A 19,894-nucleotide genomic window follows, 5' to 3' on the forward strand; every position below is an offset into this window, starting at 1 on the left:
AAGATTTCTTCTTGGGAGAAAATGAAGTCAAGGCTTAAGGAGAAATTTCTTCCGTTGGATTTTTCCCAAATTATCTTTTCTTAATTCAACAACCTACGCCAAGAATCCAAGAGTGTGTTGGACTACACCGAAGAATTCTACAAACTCATGGCTCGTAATGATATTCAAGAGGGTGAAGATCAACTTGTGGCAAGGTATGTTAATGGTTTGAAGTTTTCCATTCGTGATGAGGTGGAAATGCACCATCATTGAGCGTCAATGATGCTTATCAACTAGCCTTCAAGGTGGAGGCTAACATTTCTCGTTGTGGTGCTAAAAAGTATGTGGATGTTCGTAGTCTCTATCCTTCTTCTAAAGGTGAATCTTCACATGGTGGAGGTACAAAGTCAAGGTCTGACTATTTCAAAAAAAATTCTACAAAATCAGCCCCTACACATCAAATTGGAAATCAGCCCAATCGTCCCAACAATTCAAATGCTTGTTTCTAGTGTGGTGAAGTTGGCCATCGTTTCAAAGATTGTCCAAAGAGGCAAGTAGTTGCCTTCGGTGATGAAGAAAATGATGATAATTTTGTTGATGATTCAAATCAGCTCATATATGATGACGATCTTATTGACTATTCAAATCAACCCAAATATGATGAGGAAGATGGCATACAAAATGAAGAAATCGAACCCGAAGAAGGAGAAAGTTTGGTGATCCAAAGAGCACTTGCTACACCAAAGGTTGAATCCGATGATGATTGGCTTCGTTCCGATATTTTCAAGACTCGATGCGAATCTCATGACAAGGTTTGCTCAATTGTGATCGATGGTGGGAGTTGTGAGAACATCGTATCTCATAAAATTGTTAACATGCACAAGCTCAAAACCGAACAACATCCAAAGCCGTATCGGATTGCATGGTTCAAGAAAGGATATGAGAGTAACTTTTTTATTTCAAAGAACGAATTTGATCAAGAGACCAATGATAATGGTAAATTCAATTCTCTACTTGTTGTTGAAACTAACGAGGAGTACGACGAACTTCAACGGCAATTCAATGAATTCATCACCAAAGAAATTGGATCTGATTGCATATTAGGTGAACCGATGGATATTGAAGTGATGGGTGAATGGAAAAATATTACATCGATTTTTTTCATCCAATTACATCGATCAATTTTTATTCGATCCTACATTGAAGCTCACAGTTGATATTTATATATTCAAACATGTTCAAAATCTAGACAAATTATCACTTCTTCATGGAGATTATGAAGCGGAGTTTGATCTTGGGAAGTTTCAATTGATGATCATTCTTCGATATTTCAAGGTTCGAGGGCGAGTTTTCTTGAACCAAGGAAGTTTAGCAAATTTCAAGATAGTATGGATGCCCCTTTTCAAGTGCTTAAGAAAATTGGGGATAATGCATTCAAGATTGAGCTACCTCCAAATATTAATACTCACCCAACTTCAATGTTAAAGACTTGACAACTTATCATGGAGAGCTTGATGAGAACTCGTGGGCGAGTTCTTTCTCACCGGAGATAATGATGCAGTGCCAACATGGCAACCATGTCATGCCTAGGTGGTTTTAATGGAGTTCCAAGGTGCAGTCCCTCATTAATGTTGCTGGCCAGTTTTAAACCTGATTTTTGAGCTCCTAAATGGAAGAATTATGGAAAGTAGTAAACTACAAAGTTGTAGGTCTCTTTACGATCTTTCTAACAAGTATTTGTGCTTGAAAATTGGATAAGAGGGCAGAAAGTTATGGCAGTTTTTGTGGACTGTGTCCGTGGGTTCCCAAAACAGTCAAAGTTAGTGAGTTCCAATGCAATTAATGTTACGTTAGTCCCTAAGCTAGCTAGTGGAGGATCTTGAACGAATTTGCTTTGGTTTTCTTTTATTTAAAGAGTTAAAAACCATCTTTATAGGGAATTTTGGATGTTGATAAACTTATGTAATTGATGGAATATCAATTGGGTTGAGCTTTGCTCCTATTTTCTTCTTCTTCTCTAAGTTGTGTTCTTGTGTTCTAATTTTCTTCTTCTTCCCTCTTAAGCACCCGCATTAATATAGATACATGGACATAACTTATACATGGGTGCATTAGTAGAGAGACTACAAATACAAATAGCTAATAGCAAAAGCAATGCCTATAACCAAGCTCATTCATAGCATCTACAAGCATTCAAAACAGAGAATTTTACCAAACAAGACAGAGAAAAAGAAAGCTACCAACTTGAAAAAACAGAGCATTGTCAATCCATAAATAGTTGTAACTCCAACCAACTCAGAAGCATCTCAGTCTTACCAAACCAGGGTTCTGATCTGAACACACTTCTCCTAAGCGCTTTTACAATCCTGCCTTGTTCTGCTTCTCCTCTCACCACCACCTCGTTCTTGCTTAACTCAACCATCATCCTCTTCACCCCTTCAAAACCTATTAACTTGACTATGCTTAAAAGCCCATTTCTCTTTTTTATAGGAAAGAGGGAAGAACACTGAAATAACTTCATTTTCGGAATGCCTTCTAGTTCTACTTTGTGAGATTGGGCCACGGTCCATTTCTAATTGGACCATCATCACAGCGTCCTACTTTCGTTTCATAGGGATTATCGTCATCGGAGGGCAAGAGAAGAGAGTAAAAAATATTTGGAAAAATTATTAAAAAAATGTAAAGTTTTCTCTAAATTGTGAATAAAGGGTAGTGATTTGAAATTTATAAAAAAAGTGTTGTCAGGTGAGAAAAGATGGCTTTTAGGACAAATATACCCCTCCTACCTCTCTTTTCTCTCCACCTTTTTGCACTTATTACCTTCTCACCTACCACTTTCTTCTTCCTCAAGACTTTTCGAACGTGGAAAACTCCATGGAAGGGTTTTGAAGGTTGCCATTTACAACAGGGTTTGGTATTCGTGAGGGTTTATTCATGATAAACTTATCAAAGCAGTGTTACAAAATGCAAAGAAAATGAATTTTGAGCTTGAAACTGAATTTTGTTGTTTTCCTCATTTTCAAGATAAATCCATTTTCTTTGTATTTTTTTATTCTAAAACATCAAAACCAAGCTTCAATTTATGGTTGCCTGTATGACACTAAGATCACAATGTATATCCCTATTATCCTTAGCATTATTATTCAATTTGAAAATAAAAATCTTTGGAATTATCCTTATTCTACTAGCTTCCGTCGGAAGTCCAAACAAAACTTCGGAGTATACGTAACCAAAATACTGGTTCCATTCGGAAGTCCGAAGATTTGTTCGGACTTCCGACGGAAGACGGTTGGACTTTGTAGTTCGGTAATTGTCATATGTTAGTACAACCTTTTGGTATTTTTTTTGTAATTTTACTACATTGATTTCATTTTTTCGTAAATTTTCATTTAAAACTTAGCACTTCAGCCATAAATCCGTAATGATTACTATTTTTTGCAATTATGTTTTTGCTAGCCACCTTTGCACCCCCAATCTTTGCATCAAAGAATGGGCCACAAGCCGAGAAATTGCCTCGGCGAAGGTGGCTAGCAAATTTAAATACAAAAAAGGGAAATGTTTTCCACACTATTGAGGGCACTCCTCACTTAATTAAAAGTACGGTATGGCCCCCCCATAGGATGATCCAAAGCGTCCATTAGATGGGCCACAGTCTCTAACATTCTGATCAAAGGGTTGGGATCAACCTACGGAAATGCTTTTTGGGGCACAACCTATTTAGGTTGTGGCCCATCTAATGGACGGTTTGGATCATCCTATGGTGCAGGCCATATCGTACTTTTAATAAAGTGAGGAGTGTCCTCATCAAAATACGGTAGTGCAGATAACATTTCCCAAAAACATCTTAAAAAATACGGCAAAAATATGGGTGACCCGCGGGTCGACCCGGCCCGTACGGGCCCGGCGTGGGAACCACATTTTATACCCCGGAACCACTAGAGAACCACATTTTATACCCCGGAACCACTAGGGAACCACATTTTATACCCCGGAACCACTAGGGAACCACATTTTATACCCCGGAACCACTAGGGAACCACATTTTATACGCCAGAACCACTAGGTGGCTAGCAAATTTAAATTAAAAAAAAGGGGAAATGTTTTCCACACTACTGAGGGCACTCCTCACTTAATTAAAAGTACGGTATGCCCCCCCCCCCCATAGGATGATCCAAAGCGTCCATTAGATGGGCCATAGTCTCTAACATTCTGATCAGAGGGTTAGGATCAACCTACGGAAATGCTTTTTGGGGCACAACCTATTTACATTGTGGCCCATCTAATGGACGGTTTGGATCATCCTATGGTGTGGGCCATATCGTACTTTTAATAAAGTGATGAGTGTCCTCATCAAAATACGGTAGTGCGGATAACATTTCCCAAAAACATCTTAAAAAATACGGCAAAAATATGGGTGACCCACGAGTCGACCCGGCCTGTACGGGCCCGGCGTGGGAACCACATTTTCTACCCCGGAACCACTAGAGAACCACATTTTATACTCCGGAACCACTAGGGAACCACATTTTATACCCCGGAACCACTAGGGAACCACATTTTTTACCCCGGAACCACTAGAGAACCACATTTTATACCCCGGAACCATTAGGGAACCACATTTTATACCCCGGAACCACTACCGAACCACATTTTATACCTCAGAACCACTAGGGAACCACATTTCTACTCTGAAACCACTAGAGAACCACATTTTCTACCCCTGAACCACTAGGGCACCACATTTTATACCCCAGAACCACTAGGGAACCACATTTTATACCTCGGAACCACTACGGAACCACATTCTATACTCCGGAACCACTAGAGAACCACTAGGGAACCACATTTTATATCCCGGAACCACTAGGTAACCACATTTTCTACCCTGTAACCACTACCGAACCACATTTTATGCCTCGAAACCACTAGGTTACCACATTTTCTACCCCGGAACCACTAGGGAACCACATTTTATACCTCGGAACCACTATGGAACCACATTTTATACCCCGGAACTACTAGGGAACCACATTTTATACCTCGGAACCACTACGGAACCACATTTTATACCCTGGAACCATTATGGAACCACATTTAATACCTCAGAACCACATATAATACCTCAGAAACACTAAGAAACCACATTTTCTACCTCGAAACCACTAGGGAACCACATTCTATACTCCGGAACCACTAGAGAACCACATTTTATACCTCAGAAGCACTAGGGAACCACATTTTATACATCGGAACCACTAGGGAACCACATTTTATACCCGGGAACCACTAGGGAACCACATTTTATACCTCGGAACCACTAGGGAACCACATTTTCTACTCCGGAACCACTAAGGAACCACATTTTATAACCCGCAACCACTACGGAACCACATTTTCTACCCCGGAACCACTAGGGAACCACATTTTATACCCCAGAACCACTGGGGAACCACATTTTATACCCCGAAACCACTAGGGAAGCACATTTTCTACCTCGGAACCACTAGGGAACTACATTTTATGCCCAGGAACCACTATGGAACCACATTTTCTACCCCGGAACCACTACGGAACCACATTTTATACCTCGAAACCACTAGGGAACCACATTTTATACCCCGGAACCATTAGGGAACCACATTTTATACCTCGGAACTACTAGGGAACCATATTTTCTACTCTGGAACCACTATGGAACAACATTTTATATCCCGGAACCATTAGGGAACCACATTTTCTACTCCGGAACCACTATGGAACAACATTTTATACCCCGGAACCATTAGGGAACCACATTTTATACCCCATAACCACTAGGGAACCACATTTTATACACAACAACCACTAGTGAACCACATTTTATACCCCAGAACCACATTTTATACCCCGGAACCACTACGGAACCACATTTTATACCTCGGAACGACTAGGGAACCACATTTTCTACCCCGGAACCACCAGGGAACCACATTTTATACCCCGTAACCACTAGGGGAACCATATTTTATACACAACAACCACTAGTGAACCACATTTTATACCCCGGAACCACTAGGGAACCACACTTTATACCCCGGAACCACTACGGAACCACATTTTATACCCCAGAACCACTACAGAACCAAATTTTATACCTCAGAACCACTAGGGAACCACATTTTCTACCCCGGAACCACTAGGGAACCACATTTTATACCCCGGAACCACTAGGTTCTAACATGTAACCAGACATGATTGTATACATAGAGAGAGATAGAGAAAGGTCAAGATAAACATGGCAACCAAACAAAGAGTCTCATAAATAGGGTGAAAAAACCAAAACACACAAAAATGAAAACATGAAGAAAAGATGTTAAACCTAACCGAAGCTATGTTTATCACCCAAATAAGCAATGGAGATTTTTTTCCAAACTACAATGGCAATGGAGCTATATCACGTTGGCAATGGGCTTTTTACCAAAAGTACAATGGCAATGGAGCTTTATCACGTTGCAAATGGTGTTTTTTTTTTTCAACACTACAATGGTAATGGAGCTTGGAAACGTTTGCAATGGAGTTTTTTTCCAAAACTACAATGGCAATGACAAGCTTCAAAAACCTTCCATGAAGCCTTGAGGAAGAAGAAGGTGGTAGGTAAATGGCAACCTTCGAAACCCTCTCATGGAGTTTTCCACGTTAGAAAAGCCTTGAGGAAGAAGAAGGTGGTAGGTGAGAAGGTAATAAGTGTATAGGGATAGGTGAAAAAGGTGGAGGGAAAAAAGAGGTAGGAGGGGTATATTTGTCCTAAAAGTCATCTTCTCTCACCTGACAACACCTTTTTTATAATTTTCAAATCACTACCCTTTATTCACAATAAAGGGATTTGCTCCCAGAAGGCATTTCACACATGGGTTATTGCATGAGAGACTAAACACCTCAGATGAGTTAAATGAATAAGACAAAATCTGAGCCTATGCTCTCTCATGCAACAGCCTGCCGGCAGAATGTTTTCTCCGATGGTATTTCGCACCTGGGCTGTTGCATGAGAGAGAAGGCTTCTCAGAAGGTCCCTAGCAAAATCTCGAAATAATTTCGAACCTGACAATACTGATCTAATAGACACGGTTCGGATCCCAACTAGTATGCCCAGATCCTATCCATTAACGTTCAGATCCTTTTGGATCCAACAGACCGGCTCGGTCCATTGACACGCCGTTGATCCGAGCTGGCATAATTATTTTTTGGAAAAAATACAGTTACGCCCTCTCAACTTTTTGATACATTAAACGATAAACTTGTAGTTTCAACTCATCAATTACCCCTCCTGACTTTTTGTTGTGTATAGGGCATGGTTTAAATTTCGGACTGAAATTTTGGATTTCGGTGAGGACTAAAACGAAATGGCACCGAAACCGAAATTCCTGAAATTTACCAAATTTTGTTCTAAATTTTGAAAATTTTAGGAATCTCGTCGAAATTTATATTAAAATAATTTTTTTTATTCCGTCAAACAATTTCGAACATTTTAATCCAAATTTTGTTCCAAAATCGGGGATTTCGTGCGCTAATACCAAATTTTGCACGAAATTTCGGTTTCGAATAAGTCAGTAATTTCAGCCGACCGAAATTTAAAACCATGGTTTAAGGTAGACCCCCTCAGTTAACAGTCCGTCCACAAATGAAGGGTTAGGATGATCTTATGGAGGTCATTTTTTGGGCGCATTCCATCTATGTCAAGCCCATCAAATGAATGCTTTGTATCATCAAAACAATGTGGCCCTACTATGTTTTTGGTTGGTGGACTATAGAAGGTTTTCTGGTGGACCGACTACAGGCGAGATCTTAATTAGTATTGATCTACCTTGTACACATTGAATTGAAGAGCGGGTGTAGATGAGTTGACGGGGGTGTTTGGTGTACCCAAAATTCTCCAATCTCCTTTAAAAATTTCCCGCCAATGGCGACAGCAGCATTGGGCAGGCGAGTGGGTGCGGCCGTTAAGGAGGCAGCGGCAAAGGAAGGGTGGGGATGGTTCACTCCTCACATGGCAGCAACCTCTCGCGCCATTCTCGACCGAATTCCTATGGTCGATTTTACCCTCGAAATCAGAGACTCTCGGGTAATGCCCCTCCCCCATTTCTCCTCTTCCTTTCCTTTCCTTTCCATACTACATTTAAGGCTATTTTCAGAAACAAACACAGTACGGCTTTCTGTAGCTTAACCAAATACTTCATTGCTCTCTCTGTTTGATGAAATTCCTGACAGAATTGGGTTATAGTTTATTCGAGGTTTCCTTTTTTTTTTATTCTATATTTATGCAGATACCCTTTTCATCTGCATATGAATACGGGTGCCGCTTTCCATCTTCATCCAAGCGTATGATAGTCTTGAACAAGATAGACCTTGCAGATCGTGCTCAGACTCTGGTAATCCTATTCTTTCCAAGTTTCTTTTTTTTTTCGGTGAAGCAATTTGTTCTGTACGTCAAATTCATAGGCAATGCATTAATTTGTTTTAGTATGGATTGTTGCATTTTTTTTTATCATGGGTTGGTCGGCAGATTGCTCACTCTAATTACCCTTTGGTTTGTTCTTTGTATTTTATAATGTGCCCGCTAAGAAAGGATTAGATTGCAAAGTTTGTGGAATAAAGAGTTCTTAATGAGTTAGCTGGCATTACAATCATTAAATGTTTCATAACTACTAAAGCCCTGTCCGTTTAAGATTCTGACAACCGATTGTAACAAATACCGATTATCGGAATCAAAATTAAACTTAATTTTGAGTCCAATTATTGGTATTTGAGTTACAATTGGTTCTCATAATATTAAATGAACAGGGCCTAATAGAAGTGGCTTGTCGATATTGATTTTGGCTCTACTTACCGGGCCTGTTCTCTGTGGTGATAGAAATCAAGGTTTATTTTTGTGTTGGATAGGCTTGATAAGGTATATACTATACAAGCAGGGTAGCCAATCCCAGGAACAGCTTATCCAAGGATTTCTATCCCAGTGGAGATCAGCCCCATTGATTTTAATGCTTATCAGAGTTTGCTTTAGCTGGAACCCACTGCCAGAGTACTGAGTATTGTTTGCTGGCTACTCACATGCTTACAGAAGTGGATAAAGCATTTTGAGGAACATAACTGTATATGTTACGGGGTCAATTCCCACAACAAAGATAATATCAAGGAGGTAATTTGCTAGTTCGAATACCTGTGTCTGAAGGCTTTCCTTTATCCATCAGCTCTTTGTGTTGGTATCATGTGGCATGTCTCCTTGGAAAATATTTTTATTTTATGTAGAGACTAGGCATGTAGAAAGAACTTGTCTAATATGGTTCACAACTGGAATATATTCCCAAATGCACTTTAAGTATTTTAATAAGTTGCTTAAAACTTTGATTGCTTTTTCTGTCTGATAGATGCTTGCTTTGTACAGTTTCTACGTTTTCTGCAGGCACGAATCCGAGAATTAAAGGTTGGTCAGTCTAATTATACTGCAACAGTAATGCTGGCTGGAATTCCCAATGTTGGCAAGTCAGCTATTGCCAACTCTTTACACCAAATTGGACGGATCAGTGCGGCAGGTATCTGTCTCATGTTTTCTATGCTACAAAAAAACTCTGACCCAAATACTTTCTGAATAATATTTGATCTCATGGAACCCCCTTATATTATCGGCATGCTGATTCCCTTATATAATATGTATACTGATTCAAGAGAAGGGAAAGCTGAAGCATGCAGTAGTGACTCCATTGCCTGGAGAGACTAAAGACATTAGCAGTTTTAAGGTGATGTTTTCTTCTTTTGACTCTTTGATTATCACCTGCTATCCTCCATCTAATCATATCTATTATTACTAGTTTCTTGTACTAAGCAATTGGAGTCCGATAATCTGTGCAAACAACTACCACGTTATTTTGCTTTAGTTTTTTTTTCGTGAAGATTGCTCTTGAATCTCCAACAAAATTAAACATATGGCCATAGTACATCTATATTTTGTTAACACAAAAACGAGTGCTTGTAACATTCTGAAAATAATTGTTTTGGGGGGTTTTGGAATTTTCTGAAGATTGGAAAGTCCCTCTAGCTATTGGCAATTAGACGAAGTGTCACTCGTTCACGAGAGTGTCTACCTGTGATTCAGATCAAATGTCTCAACTTGCATTGATATAACTGTTAATGCCAAGTAGTTCTGGTTTACAAGTTGTATGGTTCCCAAGAACTGCCAGATGCTGATGGTGAGAGGCTGATGGCCGTATCTTTCTGTGAGTTGCAGTCAGTACCACAGGTATATTCTGATTGTCACTCTGGTTTCTCAGCCTCATATCTTCATGGCATGCTACATAGGAAATAACATGGTGGTGATAAAAAATTTCACTTAACTTCTCGCCAATGGGGCGGAATTCCATACACGGTGGGCATGATCCTTAGAGAATGGGGCATAGTTGCTAAGGAGATGAAGATATCCCCCCCCCCCCCCCCCCCCAAATTGCACCGAGATGGGAACCCTATTGCTGGTTCCCATCTCGGATGGGAGACACATATTGTTGGATGTGAAGCTCTCAACTATTGCCTGGGCCCGCTGATCGGGCAGAATTCCATACACGGTGGGCATGATCCTTAGAGAATGGGGCATAGTTGCTAAGGAGATGAAGATATCCCCCCAAATTGCACCGAGATGGGAACCACCACCGGAGGGTTGGTTTAAGTTAAATTTTGACGGCAGCTCTTTGGGGAATCCTGGCAAAGCTGGTATAGGCGGAATACTTCGGAATTCGGACGGACACTCCATCATGACTTTCTCGGGTCCTGCTGGGATCTGTGATGCTAATGAGGCCGAGGCGAAAGCCCTCTTAGTTGGATTGCAATGGTATGTGAGCCATAATGTGGGACCATTGATCATCGAAGGTGACTCTACCAATGTAATTGGATGCGCAAAGAACTTGGGAGGTGGGCCCTGGCGGCTCCACCAAATACTCAATGAAATTCGGGATTTAGTGCGGGAGGATCATCCATTACTGCAACATCGTCGGAGAACGGCAAACACTGTAGCGGATGTCCTGGCTAAAGATGGGGCACATCTACCCGATACTCGATTCGTAATTCAAATCGAGTAGGGTATTGAAGGCCTCCTGTGAAAACATTGTAATTTTTTCTTTTCTGGGGACATCTTGTCCCTACCTGCTTGTACTGTTTTGTTATTAATAAAAGTTAACTTTCAAAAAAAAAAAAAAAAACTTCTTAACGGGTATCCCAGCCTCGCATCACCCTGATGTGCTGATTTCTGTAATTCCCTTTTTTCTGATGAGAATGGTTAATTAGAATTCCATTTGTCGGATATTGATAGCCGTGCAGGGCGTGGGAGAACTGTGATCCAAACCCCAATGGAGTGAGTAGTTCATCTGAGGAACTCATCATTATACTTGATGAGAATCGGAGACCTGTAGAGGATAAGTCATCATCATGAATGAGTCAAGCTTTAAGTACTTCCCTTAGTTTATACAATTTTCTGATCCCCAGGAGCAGGCACAGATTCAGCTTACAACTAGTGCCTTGCAGATTGAAAATGCATTGTAGTTCGGGACACTGTACGGGGTAGAATTTGATGGGAAAGGGAACACGGTATTTGAGTTGCTTCACCAGTTACAAATAAGGGATCTAGGGGGTGCATCAACAACCATGAAAGGGTCAAGCTCTTTGAAAGGCAAGAGTCAGAGAGGTGGATAGATGCTCGGAAGCAAGCTCTATTGTAGTCGGGAACAGTGTAGGGTTTGGAATTTGATGGGTAAGAGAATAAGGTATTTGAGTTGTTTTGTCAGTTACAAAGAAGGGATCTATGGGGTGCATCAACAACCATGAAAGGGGCGAGCTCTTTGAAAGGCAAGAGTAGGAGAGGTAGCTAGAGGCTCGGAGGCATGGTTTTCCAGTGAAATGTCAAATCTGAGTTTTTGTTAGATTTTAGGTTTAGTGACGGTTGGATTATTAGTTTTTGGATGTACATAAAGTTAGCTAGTTTCTCTCTTTGCCATGCTTTTCCAAGCCTCTAGAGATTTTTATGGACAGAGGATGGAGATTTTGGATTGTTATGAAAGAGTATGTGAGAGGGTGGGTGCTTTTCGAGAACCTCAAGGATTCTTGATCTTCTTTGTATTCTTGAAAAGATTTTTGTGCCTCAAGTGGAAGACAGTCAGAGATTTTGGCCAATGAACTCTCAGGTGGTTTTTAGAAATGTTTTTTTTTTTTTTTTCTTTTGTAAAAGAAGGTCAGCGGCCAATGAAGATTTGGAGAAGGATATAGAAAGCCTCAGCTTCTAGAGTCCAAGGTCTTGGTTAGACGATGCTGTTGGAAAGGATTACCACCTTGGACTCGTTGAAGAAGAAGATCTGCTTGGCGAGTAGGATCCGTGTTGCGTAAAGAAGCAGAGGAGTAGAGGAATCATATTTTCATCCATTGGAAATGGGTAAGAAGAATTTGGGGTTCTTTTTTTTGGTGGAATTGGGGATATTTTAGACAGTGATAAAAGTTATGTACTATATTCATGCTAGAGTGAAGTGGCAGGATGCCATTCCTACTTTACTAAATATACGGTAATCAAATTTAATTTCATTCCTTATTATTCACTTTATTTTGTTTTCTCCCAATCTTCTGCAAGAAATTTGTTGTTACTGTATGCTTGCAGAATTCAATATGGTAGCGGAATTGTGTTTTCTTATGGCATCTTGGGCATCATAAATTCAGGCATATTAGTTCTGTAACTTCTGCTTAGGAGAAAAAAGTTGTATATTGGGTCCATGGCAGTGCCTATGAGCCGTCATTGTCTCGATACTCTGTGTTAAAAAATGTCTTTATTTAGATAATATACTTTCTTTTATGTACTAATATTTATCTAATAATATATTTTGTAATATCAATATATAACTGTATGGACGTGTCACCATGTTGTGCAAGGATCGCCATGTGTGATACCTTGTGTTTGTCTGACACTGATACACGAAATCCCATGTTACATAGGAGTGCAGTTCCTATTTCCTTAGTATAAATTTAGCTTCAGCAATGATACTATCATTAGTTTCTTGGCATTAAGAAAGGTAGTGGATTGAAATGGATATGAAACACTCCAGGAAGTTTCCCAATCGTTACAGATTTGGAAACTCCTGGTTATGTTTGTAGGTGGTTGGTCTTCTTCAACAACCAATGTGTCTTGCTCGTTTAGAAAAGTGAAGCTATTTCAATTTTCTTTCTGAATTTGAAGTCCTGAAGAGTGGAGATCATAGAATAGTTTTATTGAATTTGCATACACACCAAAACAATTAAATAAAGGGATGAAGTAACACTTCTGTTCTTACCTCATGTGATCAGTTAATGAAGTGGTACAATTGTGATCATTAGCATAGCCTTTGTGACCGCATTGCCATTTCTTCCGAAACAGATTAAAATAGTTGGTTTTCCTTTCAGATTGCAAGCCATCCCAATATATATGTTCTGGACACGCCGGGTGTTTTAGCTCCTGAAATTTTTGATATCGAGATGGGTTCCAAACTGGCATTAACAGGTAACATTCTGCCTAGAAATTTATCTGCCTTTCTGCATGTATGCAAGCATTCATGCTTAACATGGCATATTTGTTTTTTGTATTGCATGCTATACTGTTGTCATACATGGTTTGACTCTCATAATGGTTGACAATTTTTGGGCTTGCTGTCAAAAGTGCAGATCATGCAATATATTTGAACTTTGTGTCTACCACTCAAGATAGTACCAACATGGTATTACTTCATTAGTTTATGTGCATTTAGTTCAGTTGATCTTCCTTCTCTCTAATATGTCCTTCCAAATACACACTAAAGGTGTATATATGAAACTTCAAAAATTGTTTCAAGTTTCAAGTTAAAGTGTAAAATTCAAGTGAAATTTTATTCAAGAACTTACCATCTCCTGAGAGGAGAAAATGGTGTGTGTGTGGACTTGTTTTAGTCTCGGTTCTATATTTGGTTGCATTGCTTTGATATTTAAAGTCATTTATTTGTTTTGCTATATAATTTGCCACACACATTTTGAGTGCACCCATGCATATTCATAACATTTTTAGTTCCCTTCTGAAATACAGGAGCAGTTCAGGATTGGTTAACTGGGGAATGTGAACTTGCCAAATACTTTCTATCTATACTCAACTCGAGTGATGAATACAAACGTTGGGAGAAGTTGAACACCAAGGAGGATGACAGGTTATCCATGAACCACGAGGACAAAGTCTTGAGTAGTTCCAACTCAGACAAGAGAAGGCGGAAGCAGTATTCCACAGATCACACACAGGTAATAAGAGTTGTTGTTCTATCAGCTATTTTAGTGAATTGATTCTTAATTTATGCACTAATAGCGCTACTTAATTCATCACTCATTTTGCTTCTGAGAAGTTTCTCCAAACTGGACCTCTTTGAATGATGAAATAGACTTTGCTAATGGACGAGCTTTCAGTTTTTCTCACCCTTGTTACATTTAGAATTGGCCTTCATTTGTATATTTGTACCAGGATTTTATTGTAAGGGCTGTCCGTCGAACCCTTTTCGAGACTGTTTTGTCCTTCACAGGGAACATGGAAAATGAAGAGGAAATGGTTGGGTTAATCAAAGCTCAATTGATGGCCTTGCATGAGGCTTTCAGACTGCCTTTAGACTCAGGTGAAGATGGACATAAGAGGGTTGCTACAAAGTTGCTCAACCTTTATCGGACTGGGAGACTTGGCCATTATACTTTAGATCCTGTTCCAGTAACTGCTCAAGAATCCATTATATAATACAACAGGTGCCATAGAAGCAACATGTTTTAGTAAACAGAAAAGAAAAAAAAGAAGAAAAAGGGTGTAGATTTCATGAATGCCTTATTGTGACAGGTATAGGGTCAGCAATATGCATCCCAGAGCAGCAGTGTACATTCAAGTTCTTCGATCGAATGGCTATAATGTTCGATCAGAATGGTTTTCATGTTATGTCATCCAAAAGGTGGAGCCTCCCTGATGATGACTCCCGATCATGCTGATATCAGGTGAGTGGGCCCAGGTGAAGCTTCTCAATTGGACATTGTAGTATGGAATTTTATATACATGTGAAGTTTCTCTAGAAATATACATGTGAAGCTTCTCATCTTAGACGTTTAATATAATAAAGTTAATGCTATTTTTAGGATTTTGATTTCACATATACAAGTTCCTCAATTAAAAAAGAGTTTGATAGTAATACTCAATACTGCACTTTTACTAATTAGTAATTAACATATTAATTAGAGGGGGTCCCATCACACCCACCAATCAAAAGGGTAGAGGACAACCTCCCCCGATTAACAAAAGAAGGATAATACAATACTTTGCTTCCTAAATCCAATCTTACATCTAAAAGAAGTGAAACCCTTTCTTATAATCCATCCATGTGAAAATGCATGAGTGCCCAATATACCTCACTCTATGGCGTGGGAAACCAAATTGATTGGTGGTTTCAAGGGGCGCTCGGCATTCTTCTGACAATTCCCTTGAATTTTAATATCTAGTTTCTCAGTGAACTCTCTAAAGCATGCTTTCCTCCCCAATTCTTCAACTTCCTCAATAACTACATCGAGCCTCGCCACCATCTCCAGTAGCAAGGAAGCAAATGCGGCAAATGGGAGTGCCTCGGAGAATTCAAGACTAGTAATTGCGATCTTACTCAATGTCGGCCTTAACATTTTTCGATCAGAATCTTTGCATTGGTCAATGCTTCTTTTGCTTCGCCGTTTCCACTCAATCAATGCCGAAGAATCAGTCTTTACGGAAGATAAGGAGACACCATGTTCCTTGTCTACTTTTCGTTCAGCAGCTGCGGCAGCTGCAACCAGCATGCTAGTGGCATGTGCCTGGTTGGAGCCTAGGAAGAGTCGGGGTTGGGATTTGAAGGCTGCATTGAGGTCACGCAAAGCTTCATGGAGCTTATCAGAGAGTACATCCGGAAAGCAAAGGCGCCGATTCCTGATACTATCTGCAAGTTCTAGTAGAACCTTCGCCACTTCTCCGGCAACCCGGACGCAAGGATCTCTAAAGAGTGCTCGAACCGATCGTGGAGCCTAGAACAGTCACCCAGATAACCATAGGGGATCAAAATTCATGTACTTGAATACTATGAGATAAATTCTTCAAGCAAGAACTTTTGTAAAGTAAAACGATGAATATATGTTTCTTAATGAAACCCAGCTATCATATCCATATATTGTCACAATTGGTAGGAAGTCTTAGAAGTATAATATGGAGAAATTATCCAATATGATGGTTCTGGAAGCCTCATATTCAAATACTGAATCAATACAGCTAGAGAATCTTTTGGTTCTCTAATAATCAGCTTTAGATTCAAAATCAATTCTCAATATCCAGAACAAACATGGCCTTAATGTTTCAATGCCATTTAACATCACAATAAACACAATAACAAGATGGTGAAAATGCCAAGGTTTTGAAAAAATGAAGAATATCTGTAATATACCTGGATTTCAGATTCTAGACAGCCATGTAGAGCTACTACAGTGTAGCCAAAATAGCGCAGAACAGATCCAAATTTCACATATTGTTGCCATGGATATCTATGACAGTGTCTTGAATGTCTTGGCTCCCAGCTTGCAAAAATTGCCTGAACAATTTAGAATAAGCATTATCATGGTTGCTGTCATTATAATCATCCTTTACAAGTCACCCTTTCAGCCACGACTAATTAACATTGAACTAGAGAAATGTAGAGCAAAAGAAGATGAAAAATCCAACAAGATGTAACTTTTTTAATGTATTATCATGTTCAACAATAAGCAGGCCCATGAATTCTCAGTAATCAAGTAAAAGAAGAGAACTTACTAAGGTTTCTTCCATGGATTTGGAGTCTAGAACATTTTTATAACTCCTTTTTTGATCCTTAAACGATTCACATCCAATGAGTTCAATATCCGCATCATGAAAATATCCTTTGACGCAAGCTGTTATGTGAATGTCTATGAATTAGTAAATTTTCTGATAATGGTAGTGATGAATGTAATAGCCATGGAATGAAAGTACAGAAGTATTTGATATAAAGAATTTACTTTATCTACACTCACATAGAAGTATTTGACATAGAGAATTTATTTTATTTTACACATAAATCATCATGATGGCAGGAATAAATGGTGACATTTCTACACAACTACGATTCACTTACCTTCAACTGAACTTGCCAATGCTTCGAGCTTGAATACCATTGAATTATGGAGATCTTCGCCGGACCAATTTGGAAAAACCAAAAGAGTCATGAAAAGGCAAATACCACAACCAATGGCTATGGTGTAGAGACGCTCATGAGCGATTTTTAACACATTATGGACACGGAAGCTCGATACCGTTATCAGATTGAAGGTTAGAAGAAAAATAACGATACCATAATCGTAATTCTTCTTTAAGTTAGGGAAAAACCTCAGATATGTGGCTATAGCTCCTACAAAACCAAAAACAAAAGAAACAACATTAATTTTTTTTTATGCCAAAGAAAAGATTGGAGATGAAGTTCAAATAGCTATAGAGAAAGAGAGAGAGTTGCCATTAATTAAATGCCAACTTTGCTACTTCTAGATATAATAGAAGCATTCACAAAGCAATTATCATTTCATTTTCAAGTGATTTTAGAGCCTCTTCTTGGGAAACAAAAGAATTGAAATGCTAAACTAAAAACGAGAATAATACCAACTAGAAAGACTGAAGCTCCAATGAAGACTGCACGAAATACTTTGCCTGATTCCTGCGCGATAAACTCAATAAAAAATGCCAAGGAACCCGCACAAAGCGTCCCTACACCTCTATTCAATCCCTTGCATAGAGTTGCACCTAATATAACCAATGGGAAAAAAAAATCAGCAATGATAATCAAGTTATGTAAACTCATCATTCTTATATAAGGTTTGCTATATTGATCTACACTTAACTAGAACCATCTCACACAAACTCTCACCAGCAGTGAATTCAAGCACAACAACCACAGTCATGACAGCCCAAATTGCATTCTGTCCAACTCCTTGAAACAAAGGCTCCATAAGGTACAACAGGGAAACAAGTGTCAAGGCCAGACCAACTTTCAGTGAGTGAATTACTCGTCGCGGGTCTTCCCTGCCCACTTCCCATATCCTTTGTCCCACAGATTTTGGAAATCTTCCCACCCTTCTGATAAAAACTCCCCTTTGAGCATTCGTTTCCGCGCCCTCGCCTTCACCAAAAACTTGGTTTCCAGCCATGGGAGCACTGCTAAGGACACTAACCTCAGATCACAAGAAGAGGCTTTCTTAAAGAAACAGGAAAGGAAATGAAAATAGGAACAATGACACCAACCTTAGTGTAGTTTAGAACTTTAGATGACAAGGGTCTTAGAAATTAGTACTTAGTATAATAGATATGATATGGGTCTTAATGAGTGCTTGCTAAATAAGAAGTACTAATGAAATTATGAGGGAGAACATGGCCATTCTCTTAAATAAATTGAGATTAGCTTGTGGGGTCCGTTTGGACTGTTGTGCATCCCTTTCTTCCTTTCTCTTTTGGTAGGTAAGTGGGTTCTCACGCAGACCAAAACCTGTTGTGCATCCCTTTCTCAAAGTCAATCAGAGATCTTCCCGTTTTTTCCAATTGAGTAAGACACCACGTATGCTTTCATTGTTTCATTCACATGCACCCCGTTTAAAGTTTTATATTTCTCAGGAAAGAACAGCCACCTCAGATGAATAAAATGAATAAGACAATCTGTTGCTAGATGGTGTTTCTCTCCTGCAAAAGTGAGCTGCGAAATGGCATTCCGTGAAATTGCCTAGTGAAATCCGAAGCAAAAACAATAAAATTCTGGTGGGGTCCTTGCCTAAACCCCAACTTACCTTACCGACCCAACAAAAAAATAAAATAAAATCCCAAGCAATTTCGCGGAAAGGCCTTTAGCAGCTCACTTTTGCACGAGAGAATAGCCGCTTCAGATGAATTAAATGAACAAGACAAAATCTACTAAAAAGTGAGCCTGTGGCCTGGTTTCTCATGCAAAGTGGACCAGGAATTTCACGGAAAGGGATTGTTTGGCTGACTTTTGCAAGATAGAACTGCACCTCTTAAATGAATAAGACAAAATCTTCTGAAAAGTGAGCTTGTGTGGCTGTTCTCTCATGAAAAAGTAAGCAGCCAAATGCCTTTTGGTGAAACTCCCTAGCAAATGTATAAGATGGAAAGGATGTTTTCATATTTTGTATATGGATGTTTTTATAATTTACTTGCATGGGTTTTTTAATAATACTTTCCATTTACTTATGTGCATCTTTTGTCAATCAGTTACTAAATCCATGGACTGATAATCTATTTGTAATTTTAAAAAAAATGGAGGAATAGCATTCCTTAATTAAGGGAAATCAAAGTTCAACTTTCCCAGTTGTTTGTCTTTCTCCTGTAGGATCATCCGCCCCCTTGTAACGTGAATTGTGGGCAAACTTTAACACTTTTTTTTATGTCAAATCACGTTAAAAGTGGGGCGCATTATCCTAAGGGGGGGCGGTCATCGCCCTAAATATATCAAATTGCTGGTTTGAAAGAAACTAATCTCCCTCATTTATGCATGGCAAATGAGTTGTTACTATTTTTTTCTAGGCATTAATTTCTCCAACTATACGGCCTGATATTTGTATTAGAAATACTCTAAAGGCAACATGCCAAAGTCACGAGGCTTTCTGCTTCAAACCCCACAACTGTATTCTCTACTACTAGATCAAAAAAAGGTGTTATGGTTGTACTACATTTCACATGTATGAGAACTATGGCGGTGGTTTTCCTACCAGCCATGCTCACAGTCTAAGAAATCGCTAGATTTAGACGCTTCAATGTGATGTAATTGCTAGTCAAAACCCGTGTATTCCATAGGAAAGTTATGAA

The 19,894-nt window shown here is 39.3% G+C and overlaps 2 protein-coding genes across 7 annotated transcripts; one reads left to right on the top strand and one right to left on the bottom strand.

Moving 5' to 3' along the window:
- The first annotated feature begins 7,666 nt into the window (after positions 1 to 7,666).
- On the top strand, positions 7,667 to 17,506 carry LOC143877231 (P-loop containing nucleoside triphosphate hydrolases superfamily protein). Of its 6 annotated transcripts, none has more exons than XR_013250578.1 (10): positions 7,669 to 8,077; positions 8,280 to 8,384; positions 9,074 to 9,151; positions 9,398 to 9,545; positions 9,679 to 9,749; positions 13,417 to 13,513; positions 14,069 to 14,274; positions 14,492 to 14,763; positions 14,852 to 15,003; positions 17,125 to 17,506. XR_013250578.1 is itself a non-coding variant. In XM_077379159.1 (9 exons), exons 1-8 carry the CDS (start codon positions 7,916 to 7,918, stop codon positions 14,753 to 14,755), a joined length of 1,113 nt encoding a protein of 370 aa, XP_077235274.1. In that variant the 5' UTR covers positions 7,667 to 7,915; the 3' UTR covers positions 14,756 to 14,763; positions 14,852 to 16,205. The 6 variants fall into 6 exon arrangements, 4 of the variants coding, with proteins under 4 accessions (XP_077235274.1, XP_077235275.1, XP_077235276.1 ...); XR_013250579.1 differs by lacking the exon at positions 17,125 to 17,506 and adding an exon at positions 15,502 to 16,202; XM_077379159.1 differs by lacking the exon at positions 17,125 to 17,506 and having other exon boundaries at positions 7,667 to 8,077; positions 9,416 to 9,545; positions 14,852 to 16,205.
- Positions 15,093 to 18,532, bottom strand: LOC143877230 (aluminum-activated malate transporter 12-like). The gene is made up of 6 exons (XM_077379156.1): positions 17,949 to 18,532; positions 17,684 to 17,824; positions 17,166 to 17,438; positions 16,826 to 16,944; positions 16,464 to 16,607; positions 15,093 to 16,050 (listed from the first exon to the last, which is right to left on the bottom strand). Exons 1-6 carry the CDS (start codon positions 18,226 to 18,228, stop codon positions 15,412 to 15,414), a joined length of 1,596 nt encoding a protein of 531 aa, XP_077235271.1. The 5' UTR covers positions 18,229 to 18,532; the 3' UTR covers positions 15,093 to 15,411.
- Between the last annotated feature and the right edge of the window lie 1,362 nt (positions 18,533 to 19,894).

This window comes from Tasmannia lanceolata, unplaced genomic scaffold (genome assembly GCF_043159265.1).
Source record: "Tasmannia lanceolata isolate RefF3 unplaced genomic scaffold, GAP_Taslan_0.1 ptg000005l, whole genome shotgun sequence".
Classification (NCBI taxonomy): Eukaryota; Viridiplantae; Streptophyta; class Magnoliopsida; order Canellales; family Winteraceae; genus Tasmannia; species Tasmannia lanceolata.

Coding starts and splice junctions, on each gene's coding strand:
- LOC143877231 (XM_077379158.1), top strand. CDS start 7,916: ATGGCGACAGCAGCATTGGGCAGGCGAGTGGGTGCGGCCGTTAAGGAG. Junction 13,514..14,068: donor TTCCAAACTGGCATTAACAG/GTAACATTCTGC, acceptor TCTGAAATACAG/GAGCAGTTCAGGATTGGTTA. Junction 14,275..14,491: donor ATTCCACAGATCACACACAG/GTAATAAGAGTT, acceptor TATTTGTACCAG/GATTTTATTGTAAGGGCTGT.
- LOC143877230 (XM_077379156.1), bottom strand. CDS start 18,228: ATGGCTGGAAACCAAGTTTTTGGTGAAGGCGAGGGCGCGGAAACGAAT. Junction 17,825..17,948: donor TGTGCTTGAATTCACTGCTG/GTGAGAGTTTGT, acceptor TGGTTATATTAG/GTGCAACTCTATGCAAGGGA. Junction 17,439..17,683: donor AGCTTCAGTCTTTCTAGTTG/GTATTATTCTCG, acceptor TTGGTTTTGTAG/GAGCTATAGCCACATATCTG.